Raw genomic sequence first — 13,314 nt, 5'->3', positions numbered from 1 at the left:
CTGTGGCCTGACCTGTATGATGCAATACATATTTAAATCGCCGTGAACGCAGCATAGCCATCCTAAACGCCTTTACTTTAATTTACAAGGTTTATTGCGCACACAGGATATCTACCAGTTGTAACCTAACAGCACAATAAAAATAATTCATTTAACAATCATTAGCACCTGTACGTCTATATTCTTGGTTTAATCAAGCACACAGTGTCCCTACCTGGTTGTAAGAGAACAGCGCAGTTCAAAGTGTTGACAGTAAAAGTTGACTAACCTCAAAATCTTTTACAATAAAAAAAATTAAATTAATCTGTCTGGTAAAAGAATTGTCGGACAGGGTAGAGGACAGAAGACCCCGCCATATCCACTGCCAGTAAGAATGTTGGTGGCAGCACCAGCACCAGAACAGGTAGCAGCGGTTGGAGTACAACCAGCCACATCAGCTGTCCAAAGTTTTCCCTGTCCTCCAGGGTTTGTGTGGTTTCACAGGATAGTCCGGCCCTTATGGACTAGTTGACTCATTAGAGGCCTTCTCAGGAAGAGTCTGAGAATATGACTGACCGGCTCTCAGTGGATTGCTCATAGTCTGCAATCACATGGCGTGGTCCTAGATGGTCTGCCCTTCCCCTTAGTGCTAATCAGATGGATGCAGTGGCTAAGCATAGAACTAGTGGGACTGGTGGTGGTAGGCTTGGTGGGGATACTGTAAGGCATCATGGTGAATGAGGGGGAACAAGGAGACCACGATCACACATCAGAAGTTCTTACTGAGAGGTGGAGGATGTCAGCAGGCCCGTTGGTCTGAGCAGCTCAGGAACAGACCACCGAGAGAACACCAGGAGACAGAGGCCACACCACCGAGAGAACACCAGGAGACAGAGGCCGCACGACCAAGAGAACACCAGGAGACAGAGGCCGCACCACCGAGAGTACACCAGGAGACAGAGGCCACACCACCGAGAGAACACCAGGAGACACAGAGGCCACACCACCGAGAGAACACCAGGAGACACAGAGGCCACACCACCGAGAGAACACCAGGAGACACAGAGGCTACACCACCCTGAGAACACCAGGAGACATAGAGGCCAGACCACTGAGAGAACACCAGGAGACATAGAGGCCAGAGCCCCGAGAGAACACCAGGAGACATAGCGGCCAAACCATCGAGAGGACACCAGGAGACATAGAGGCCAGACCACTGAAAGAACACCAGGAGACATAGAGGCCAGAGCCCCGAGAGAACACCAGGAGACATAGAGGCCAAACCATCGAGAGGACACCAGGAGACATAGAGACCAGACCACTGAGAGAACATGAGGAGGCATAGAGGCCACACCACCGAGAGAACACCAGGAGACAGAGGCCACACCACCGAGAGAACACCAGGAGACAGAGGCCACACCACCGAGAGAACACCAGGAGACAGAGGCCGCACCACCGAGAGTACACCAGGAGACAGAGGCCGCACCACCGAGAGAACACCAGGAGACACAGAGGCCACACCACCCTGAGAACACCAGGAGACATAGAGGCCAGACCACCCTGAGAACACCAGGAGACAGAGGCCAGACCATCGAGAGGACACCAGGAGACATAGCGGCCAAACCATCGAGAGGACACCATAGAGACCAGACCACCGAGAGAACACCAGGAGACATAGAGGCCAAACCATCGAGAGGACACCAGGAGACATAGAGGCCAGTCTGTTGCAAGTATTGATTAGCCACTTCTGATTGCGAGTACTGACCTATGTCTGGGGCAACTTCATAATGAGGTAACAAAGATCAGACAACAGCCGGTGGTCCTGACTGTCATCATTCAACGCTTAGACATCAACTGAGGAAAAACACAAAAAACATTTCTAATTTAGAGAAATATAAAAGGAGTGCCCCATATTCTCCAGACACCCCAAGATTACCCCGGAGACTAGAATGTTCTGTGGATGATGAGAGAAATATAAAAGGAGTGCCCCATATTCACTAGACACCCCAAGATTATCCCGGAGCCTAGAAAGTTCTGTGGATGATGAAATATAAAAGGGGTGCCCCATATTCACCAGACACCACAAGATTACCCCGGAGCCTAGAATGTTCTGTGGATGATGAGAGAAATATAAAAGGAGTGCCCCATATTCACCAGACACCCCAAGATGACCCCGGAGCCTATTGTCACGATTTGGCTGGCTGGAGGTGGATCCTCTGTGCCAGAGAGGGATTGGCGTGGACCGTGTTGGTGGACCGGTTCTAAGTTGCTACTGGTATTCACCAGAGCCCGCCGCAAAGCGGGATGGTCTTGCAGCGGCGGTAGCAACCAGGTCGTATCCACCAGCAACGGCTCAACCTCTCTGACTGCTGAAGATAAGCGCGGTACAAGGGAGCAGACAAGAGCAAGGTCGGACGTAGCAGAAGGTCACGGCAGGCAGCAAGGATCGTAGTCAGGGGCAACGGCAGGAGGTCTGGAACACAGGCTAGGAACACACAAGGGAACGCTTTCACTGGCACAATGGCAACAAGATCCGGCGAGGGAGTGCAGGGGAAGTGAGGTATAAGTAGGGAGTGCAGGGGAAGTGAGGTATAAGTAGGGAGTGCACAGGTGAACATACTGATTAGGCCTGCTGCGCCAATCAGTGGCGCAGTGGCCCTTTTAAATTGCAGAGACCCGGCGCGCGCCCTAAGGAGCGGGGCCGCGCGCGCCGGGACAAGACAGACGGGGAACGGGTCAGGTACGGGAGGGGTCTACAATATAGTCAGGAGAGAACTAGGGAGGGGTCTGCAATATAGTCAGGAGAGAACTAGGGAGGAGTCTGCAATATAGTCAGGAGAGAACTAGGGAGGAGTCTGCAATATAGTCAGGAGAGAATTAGGGAGGGGTCTACAATATAGTCAAGAGAGAACTAGGGAGGGGTCTGCAATATAGTCAGGAGAGAATTAGGGAGGGGTCTACAATATAGTCAGGAGAGAATTAGGGAGGGGTCTACAATATAGTCAGGAGAGAATTAGGGAGGGGTCTACAATATAGTCAGGAGAGAACTAGGGAGGAGTCTACAATATAGTCAGGAGAGAACTAGGGAGAGAATTAGGGAGAGAATTAGGGAGGAGTCTACAATATAGTCAGGAGAGAACTAGGGAGGAGTCTACAATATAGTCAGGAGAGAACTAGGGAGGGGTCTACAATATAGTCAGGAGAGAACTAGGGAGGGGTCTACAATATAGTCAGGAGAGAATTAGGGAGGAGTCTACAATATAGTCAGGAGAGAACTAGGGAGGGGTCTACAATATAGTAAGGAGAGAATTAGGGAGGGGTCTACAATATAGTCAGGAGAGAACTAGGGAGGAGTTTACAATGTAGTCAGGAGAGAATTAGGGAGGGGTCTGCAATATAGTAAGGAGAGAATTAGGGAGGGGTCTACAATATAGTCAGGAGAGAATTAGGGAGGGGTCTACAATATAGTCAGGAGAGAATTAGGGAGGGGTCTACAATATAGTCAGGAGAGAATTAGGGAGGGGTCTGCAATATAGTAAGGAGAGAATTAGGGAGGAGTCTACAATATAGTCAGGAGAGAACTAGGGAGGGGTCTACAATATAGTCAGGAGAGAACTAGGGAGGGGTCTACAATATAGTCAGGAGAGAACTAGGGAGGGGTCTACAATATAGTCAGGAGAGAACTAGGGAGGGGTCTACAATATAGTCAGGAGAGAACTAGGGAGGAGTCTACAATATAGTCAGGAGAGAACTAGGGAGGGGTCTGCAATATAGTCAGGAGAGAACTAGGGAGGAGTTTACAATGTAGTCAGGAGAGAATTAGGGAGGGGTCTGCAATATAGTAAGGAGAGAATTAGGGAGGGGTCTGCAATATAGTAAGGAGAGAATTAGGGAGGGGTCTACAATATAGTAAGGAGAGAATTAGGGAGGGGTCTGCAATATAGTCAGGAGAGAACTAGGGAGGGGTCTGCAATATAGTAAGGAGAGAATTAGGGAGGGGTCTACAATATAGTAAGGAGAGAATTAGGGAGGGGTCTGCAATATAGTAAGGAGAGAATTAGGGAGGGGTCTGTTTTGAACGCGTCCTCTTCTGCCCTGATTAAGAACATTATATAGGTAGAAACCCATTGGACTTTAATTGTCCTTTATTGTTTTTTTTACACTTTTTATTACCAGTTTTTAATGAATATTTAATAATTTACAAGTTTTACATTTTTTCTGGGAGCTGAAGACCCCGTCCTCTGGTTGTGAATGGTGAGGTGATCTCTGAGGGGCCGCAGCCCCCGATCCCCTCACAGGTCTCCATTATGTCACCATCTCCTCCGTTATCCCCCTGAAGACCCCGTCCTCTGGTTGTGAATGGTGAGGTGATCTCTGAGGGGCCGCAGCCCCCGATCCCCTCACAGGTCTCCATTATGTCACCATCTCCTCCACTATCCCCCTGAAGACCCCGTCCTCTGGTTGTGAATGGTGAGGTGATCCCTGAGGGGCCGCAGCCCCCGATCCCCTCACAGGTCTCCATTATGTCCCCATCTCCTCCACTATCCCCCTGAAGACCCCGTCCTCTGGTTGTGAATGGTGAGGTGATCTCTGAGGGGCCGCAGCCCCCGATCCCCTCACAGACCTCCATTATGTCCCCATCTCCTCCGTTATCCCCCTGAAGACCCCGTCCTCTGGTTGTGAATGGTGAGGTGATCTCTGAGGGGCCGCAGCCCCCGATCCCCTCACAGGTCTCCATTATGTCACCATCTCCTCCACTATCCCCCTGAAGACCCCGTCCTCTGGTTGTGAATAATGAGGTGATCCCTGAGGGTCCGCAGCCCCCGATCCCCTCACAGGTCTCCATTATGTCACCATCTCCTCCACTATCCCCCTGAAGACCCCGTCCTCTGGTTGTGAATAATGAGGTGATCCCTGAGGGGCCGCAGCCCCCGATCCCCCTCACAGGTCTCCATTATGTCACCATCTCCTGCACTATCCCCCTGAAGACCCCGTCCTCTGGTTGTGAATAATGAGGTGATCCCTGAGTGGCCGCAGCCCCCGATCCCCTCACAGACCTCCATCATGTCACCATCTCCTCCACTATCCCCCTGAAGACCCCGTCCTCTGGTTGTGAATGGTGAGGTGATCCCTGAGGGGCCGCAGCCCCCGATCCCCCTCACAGACCTCCATTATGTCCCCATCTCCTCCACTATCCCCCTGAAGACCCCGTCCTCTGGTTGTGAATAATGAGGTGATCCCTGAGGGGCCGCAGCCCCCGATCCCCTCACAGGTCTCCATTATGTCACCATCTCCTCCACTATCCCCCTGAAGACCCTGTCCTCTGGTTGTGAATAATGAGGTGATCCCTGAGTGGCCGCAGCCCCCGATCCCCCTCTTAGGTCTCCATCATGTCACCATCTCCTCCACTATCCCCCTGAAGACCCCGTCCTCTGGTTGTGAATAATGAGGTGATCCCTGAGGGGCCGCAGCCCCCGATCCCCTCACAGGTCTCCATTATGTCACCATCTCCTCCACTATCCCCCTGAAGACCCCGTCCTCTGGTTGTGAATAATGAGGTGATCTCTGAGCGGCCGCAGCCCCCGATCCCCTCACAGACCTCCATCATGTCACCATCTCCTCCACTATCCCCCTGAAGACCCCGTCCTCTGGTTGTCCCCTGAAGACCCCGTCCTCTGGTTGTGAATAATGAGGTGATCCCTGAGGGGCCGCAGCCCCCGATCCCCTCACAGGTCTCCATTATGTCACCATCTCCTCCACTATCCCCCTGAAGACCCCGTCCTCTGGTTGTGAATAATGAGGTGATCCCTGAGTGGCCGCAGCCCCCCGATCCCCTCACAGACCTCCATTATGTCACCATCTCCTCCACTATCCCCCTGAAGACCCCGTCCTCTGGTTGTGAATAATGAGGTGATCCCTGAGTGGCCGCAGCCCCCGATCCCCCTCTTAGGTCTCCATCATGTCACCATCTCCTCCACTATCCCCCTGAAGACCCCGTCCTCTGGTTGTGAATAATGAGGTGATCCCTGAGTGGCCGCAGCCCCCCGATCCCCTCACAGGTCTCCATTATGTCACCATCTCCTCCACTATCCCCCTGAAGACCCCGTCCTCTGGTTGTGAATAATGAGGTGATCCCTGAGTGGCCGCAGCCCCCGATCCCCTCACAGGTCTCCATCATGTCACCATCTCCTCCACTATCCCCCTGAAGACCCCGTCCTCTGGTTGTGAATAATGAGGTGATCCCTGAGGGGCCGCAGCCCCCGATCCCCTCACAGGTCTCCATTATGTCACCATCTCCTCCACTATCCCCCTGAAGACCCCGTCCTCTGGTTGTGAATAATGAGGTGATCTCTGAGGGGCCGCAGCCCCCGATCCTCCTCACAGGTCTCCATTATGTCCCTCTGTCTGGGGTCTCAGTGACTTCCTCCCTGGATCGGCCTCTTTTCACCCTGTGTTCTGTTTCCTTAGAGAACGTACTGCGCCAATGATGAGGTCCGGAGGGCACAGGGGGCCACAGCGCAGGGAGCCGCACCCACCATCTTCTCCCGGATCCTGGACAGGACTCTTCCTGCAGATATCATCTATGAGGATGACCAGGTAGTGTCCGCACTACTCTGCTCAATGTCACCTGCTGACCCCCACCTGTCACCCGCTGACCACCATCCTCAACTGTCACCCGCTGACCACCATCCTCACCTGTCACCCGCTGACCAACACCTGTCACCCGCTGACCAACACCTGTCACCCGCTGACCACCATCTTCAACTGTCACCCGCTGACCACCATCCTCACCTGTCACCCGCTGACCAACACCTGTCACCCGCTGACCAACACCTGTCACCCGCTGACCACCATCCTCAACTGTCACCCGCTGACCAACACCTGTCACCTATCACCCGCTGACCGCCACCCTCGCCTGTCTCCCGCTGACCGCCACCCTCGCCTGTCTCCCGCTGACCGCCACCCTCGCCTGTCTCCCGCTGACCGCCACCCTCGCCTGTCTCCCGCTGACCGCCACCCTCGCCTGTCACCCGCTGTTCGCCACCCTGGACTGTCACCCGCTGACCGCCACCCTGGCCTGTCTCCCGCTGACCAACACCTGTCACCTATCACCCGCTAACCGCCACCCTGGCCTGTCTCCCGCTGACCGCCACCCTGGCCTGTCTCCCGCTGACCGCCACCCTGGCCTGTCTCCCGCTGGCCGCCACCCTGGCCTGTCTCCCGCTGGCCGCCACCCTGGCCTGTCTCCCGCTGGCCGCCACCCTGGCCTGTCTCCCGCTGGCCGCCACCCTGGCCTGTCTCCCGCTGGCCGCCACCCTGGCCTGTCTCCCGCTGGCCGCCACCCTGGCCTGTCTCCCGCTGGCCGCCACCCTGGCCTGTCTCCCGCTGACCGCCACCCTGGCCTGTCTCCCGCTGACCGCCACCCTGGCCTGTCTCCCGCTGACCGCCACCCTGGCCTGTCTCCCGCTGACCGCCACCCTGGCCTGTCTCCCGCTGACCGCCACCCTGGCCTGTCTCCCGCTGACCGCCACCCTGGCCTGTCTCCCGCTGACCGCCACCCTGGCCTGTCTCCCGCTGACCGCCACCCTGGCCTGTCTCCCGCTGACCGCCACCCTGGCCTGTCTCCCGCTGACCGCCACCCTGGCCTGTCTCCCGCTGACCGCCACCCTGGCCTGTCTCCCGCTGACCGCCACCCTGGCCTGTCTCCCGCTGACCGCCACCCTGGCCTGTCTCACGCTGACCGCCACCCTGGCCTGTCTCACGCTGACCGCCACCCTGGCCTGTCACCCGCTGACCGCCACCCTGGCCTGTCACCCGCTGGCCGCCACCCTGGCCTGTCTCCCGCTGGCCGCCACCCTGGCCTGTCTCCCGCTGACCGCCACCCTGGCCTGTCTCACGCTGACCGCCACCCTGGCCTGTCTCACGCTGACCGCCACCCTGGCCTGTCTCACGCTGACCGCCACCCTGGCCTGTCACCCGCTGGCCGCCACCCTGGCCTGTCTCCCGCTGGCCGCCACCCTGGCCTGTCTCCCGCTGACCGCCACCCTGGCCTGTCTCCCGCTGACCGCCACCCTGGCCTGTCTCCCGCTGACCGCCACCCTGGCCTGTCTCACGCTGACCGCCACCCTGGCCTGTCTCACGCTGACCGCCACCCTGGCCTGTCTCACGCTGACCGCCACCCTGGCCTGTCTCACGCTGACCGCCACCCTGGCCTGTCTCCCGCTGACCGCCACCCTGGCCTGTCTCCCGCTGACCGCCACCCTGGCCTGTCTCCCGCTGACCGCCACCCTGGCCTGTCTCCCGCTGGCCGCCACCCTGGCCTGTCTCCCGCTGACCGCCACCCTGGCCTGTCTCCCGCTGACCGCCACCCTGGCCTGTCTCCCGCTGACCGCCACCCTGGCCTGTCTCACGCTGACCGCCACCCTGGCCTGTCTCCCGCTGACCGCCACCCTGGCCTGTCTCCCGCTGACCGCCACCCTGGCCTGTCTCCCGCTGACCGCCACCCTGGCCTGTCTCCCGCTGACCGCCACCCTGGCCTGTCTCCCGCTGACCGCCACCCTGGCCTGTCTCCCGCTGACCGCCACCCTGGCCTGTCTACCGCTGACCGCCACCCTGGCCTGTCTCCCGCTGACCGCCACCCTGGCCTGTCTCCCGCTGACCGCCACCCTGGCCTGTCTCCCGCTGACCGCCACCCTGGCCTGTCTCCCGCTGACCGCCACCCTGGCCTGTCTCCCGCTGACCGCCACCCTGGCCTGTCTCACGCTGACCGCCACCCTGGCCTGTCTCACGCTGACCGCCACCCTGGCCTGTCTCACGCTGACCGCCACCCTGGCCTGTCACCCGCTGACCGCCACCCTGGCCTGTCTCCCGCTGACCGCCACCCTGGCCTGTCTCCCGCTGGCCGCCACCCTGGCCTGTCTCCCGCTGGCCGCCACCCTGGCCTGTCTCCCGCTGGCCGCCACCCTGGCCTGTCTCACGCTGGCCGCCACCCTGGCCTGTCTCACGCTGACCGCCACCCTGGCCTGTCTCACGCTGACCGCCACCCTGGCCTGTCTCACGCTGACCGCCACCCTGGCCTGTCACCCGCTGACCGCCACCCTGGCCTGTCTCCCGCTGGCCGCCACCCTGGCCTGTCTCCCGCTGGCCGCCACCCTGGCCTGTCTCCCGCTGACCGCCACCCTGGCCTGTCTCCCGCTGACCGCCACCCTGGCCTGTCTCCCGCTGACCGCCACCCTGGCCTGTCTCCCGCTGACCGCCACCCTGGCCTGTCTCCCGCTGACCGCCACCCTGGCCTGTCTCCCGCTGACCGCCACCCTGGCCTGTCTCCCGCTGACCGCCACCCTGGCCTGTCTCCCGCTGACCGCCACCCTGGCCTGTCTCCCGCTGACCGCCACCCTGGCCTGTCTCCCGCTGACCGCCACCCTGGCCTGTCTCCCGCTGACCGCCACCCTGGCCTGTCTCCCGCTGACCGCCACCCTGGCCTGTCTCCCGCTGACCGCCACCCTGGCCTGTCTCCCGCTGACCGCCACCCTGGCCTGTCTCCCGCTGACCGCCACCCTGGCCTGTCTCCCGCTGACCGCCACCCTGGCCTGTCTCCCGCTGACCGCCACCCTGGCCTGTCTCACGCTGACCGCCACCCTGGCCTGTCACCCGCTGACCGCCACCCTGGCCTGTCACCCGCTGACCGCCACCCTGGCCTGTCTCCCGCTGACCGCCACCCTGGCCTGTCTCCCGCTGACCGCCACCCTGGCCTGTCTCCCGCTGACCGCCACCCTGGCCTGTCTCCCGCTGACCGCCACCCTGGCCTGTCTCCCGCTGACCGCCACCCTGGCCTGTCTCCCGCTGACCGCCACCCTGGCCTGTCTCCCGCTGACCGCCACCCTGGCCTGTCTCCCGCTGACCGCCACCCTGGCCTGTCTCCCGCTGACCCCATCCTTCTCTTGCAGTGTTTGGCGTTCCGGGATGTTTCTCCTCAGGCTCCAGTTCATTTCCTTGTGATTCCTAAAATTCAGATTCCAAGAATAAGTCAGGTGACTCCAGGAGACAAAGAGGTAAGAGAAGGAAGAGGCCCCCTTAATATACCTCCCCGCCCCCTATTGTGTATACTAACCACCCCACCTGATACACCTACCACCGACTGTATATACCCCCATTGTATATAACCCACCACTGCCCCTCCTTAATATACCTCCCCGCCCCCTATAGTGTATACTAACCACCCCACCTGATACACCTACCACCGACTGTATATACCCCCCATTGTATATAACCCCCCACTGCCCCTCCCTAATATATCTCACCGCCCCCTATTGTGTATACTAACCACCCCACCTAATACACCTACCACCGACTGTATATACCCCCCATTGTATATAACCCCCCACTGCCCCTCCCTAATATACCTCTCACACGACTGTATATACCCCCACTGCCCCCTAATATGCCTACCCGTCCCCAATTGTGTATACTAACCACCCCCCCAATATATCTACCATCCGACTGTATATAATCCACCCCTCCAAATATACCTACCCCCAACTGTATATACCCCCCACTGACCCACCAACTGTGTATAACCCACCACTGCCCCTCCCTGATATATACCTACCCCTAGACTGTATACACCCCCCTACTGAACCCCCAGACTGTAAATATGCCCCTTTTTTGTCGTTGTCAGCTCGTCGGTCACCTATTGGTCACGGCCAGTCAGCTGGCCCAGCAAGAGGGTCTGTCTGCCGGGTACCGGATGGGTGAGTATACGGCCATATACAGGGGGGGGGGCAGCACCGTCCTCCATCTCCCCCTAACTCACTGCTCTCTTCTCTTTACAGTGATCAATGATGGCCAGCAGGGGGCGCAGTCCGTCTATCATCTGCATATACATGTGATGGGGGGGCGGCAGATGGGGTGGCCCCCCGGGTAATAATACCTGTACAATAAACACGTGCCTGCAATAAAGTGAGACCTTACTGGTGGTACCTGCAGTCCTATGCAAAACAGAGCACCGCAACGGGAGACTGAGTGATGACAAAGATGGGACCTGCAGTCCTATGTAATACAGAGCACTACACTACTATATATATGTAACATGAGGACACTACTATATATATATATATATATATATAACATGAGGACACTACTATATATATATATATATATATAACATGAGGACACTACTATATATATATATATATAACATGAGGACACTACTATATATATATATAACATGAGGACACTACTATATATATATATAACATGAGGACACTACTATATATATAGATAACATGAGGACACTACTATATATATAGATAACATGAGGACACTACTATATATATAGATAACAGGAGGACACTACTATATATATATAACATGAGGGCACTACTATATATATATATAACATGAGGGCACTATATATATATAACATGAGGGCACTATATATATATATATATAACATGAGGGCACTATATATATATATATATATAACAGGAGGACACTACTATATATATATATAACATGAGGACACTACTATATATATAGATAACATGAGGACACTACTATATATATAGATAACATGAGGACACTACTATATATATAGATAACAGGAGGACACTACTATATATATATAACATGAGGGCACTACTATATATATATATATAACATGAGGGCACTATATATATATAACATGAGGGCACTATATATATATATATATATAACATGAGGGCACTATATATATATATATATATATAACAGGAGGACACTACTATATATATATATAACATGAGGACACTACTATATATATAGATAACATGAGGACACTACTATATATATATAGATAACAGGAGGACACTACTATATATATATAACATGAGGACACTACTATATATATATATATAACATGAGGGCACTATATATATATATATATATATATATTTATATATAACAGGAGGACACTACTATATATATATATATAACATGAGGACACTACTATATATATATATAACATGAGGGCACTATATATATATATATAACATGAGGGCACTATATATATATATATATATATATAACAGGAGGACACTACTATATATATATATAACATGAGGGCACTACTATATATATATAGATAACATGAGGACACTACTATATATATAGATAACAGGAGGACACTACTATATATATAGATAACATGAGGACACTACTATATATATAGATAACATGAGGACACTACTATATATATAGATAACAGGAGGACACTACTATATATATAGATAACATGAGGACACTACTATATATATATATAACATGAGGACACTACTATATATATAACATGAGGACACTACTATATATATAGATAACAGGAGGACACTACTATATATATAGATAACATGAGGACACTACTATATATATATATATAACATGAGGACACTACTATATATATAACAGGAGGACACTACTATATATATATATAACATGAGGACACTACTATACATATATATATATATATATATATATATAACATGAGGACACTACTATATATATAGATAACATGAGGACACTACTATATATATAGATAACATGAGGACACTACTATATATATAGATAACAGGAGGACACTACTATATATATATATAACATGAGGACACTACTATATATATAGATAACATGAGGACACTACTATATATAGATAACATGAGGACACTACTATATATATAGATAACATGAGGACACTACTATATATATAGATAACAGGAGGACACTACTATATATATAGATAACAGGAGAACACTACTATATATATAGATAACATGAGGACACTACTATATATATATATAACATGAGGACACTACTATATATATAGATAACATGAGGACACTACTATATATATAGATAACATGAGGACACTACTATATATATAGATAACAGGAGGACACTACTATATATATATATAACATGAGGACACTACTATATATATAGATAACATGAGGACACTACTATATATAGATAACATGAGGACACTACTATATATATAGATAACATGAGGACACTACTATATATATAGATAACAGGAGGACACTACTATATATATAGATAACAGGAGAACACTACTATATATATAGATAACATGAGGACACTACTATATATATAGATAACAGGAGGACACTACTATATATATAGATAACATGAGGACACTACTATATATATAGATAACAGGAGGACACTACTATATATATATAACATGAGGACACTACTATATATATAACATGAGGGCACTATATATATATAACATGAGGACACTACTATATATATATATATAACATGAGGACACTACTATATATA

At 53.0% G+C, this 13,314-nt stretch overlaps 1 protein-coding gene across 1 annotated transcript in view; it reads left to right on the top strand.

Moving 5' to 3' along the window:
- Nucleotides 1-10,950, top strand: part of HINT2 (histidine triad nucleotide binding protein 2) — a gene marked incomplete at its 5' end in the record, with an annotated part of 11,807 nt that extends 857 nt beyond the window's left edge. Inside the window, 4 exon segments of the mRNA XM_056553042.1 lie at nt 6,448-6,576; nt 9,927-10,031; nt 10,658-10,730; nt 10,812-10,950. Of these exon segments, the coding sequence (XP_056409017.1) occupies nt 6,448-6,576; nt 9,927-10,031; nt 10,658-10,730; nt 10,812-10,903 (399 nt within the window). The 3' untranslated portion in view covers nt 10,904-10,950.
- Nucleotides 10,951-13,314: the final 2,364 nt, after the last annotated feature.

Source organism: Hyla sarda, unplaced genomic scaffold (assembly GCF_029499605.1).
Source record: "Hyla sarda isolate aHylSar1 unplaced genomic scaffold, aHylSar1.hap1 scaffold_2282, whole genome shotgun sequence".
In the NCBI taxonomy this organism is placed as follows: domain Eukaryota; kingdom Metazoa; phylum Chordata; class Amphibia; order Anura; family Hylidae; genus Hyla; species Hyla sarda.
This window is presented reverse-complemented; position numbering and strand designations above follow the sequence as displayed.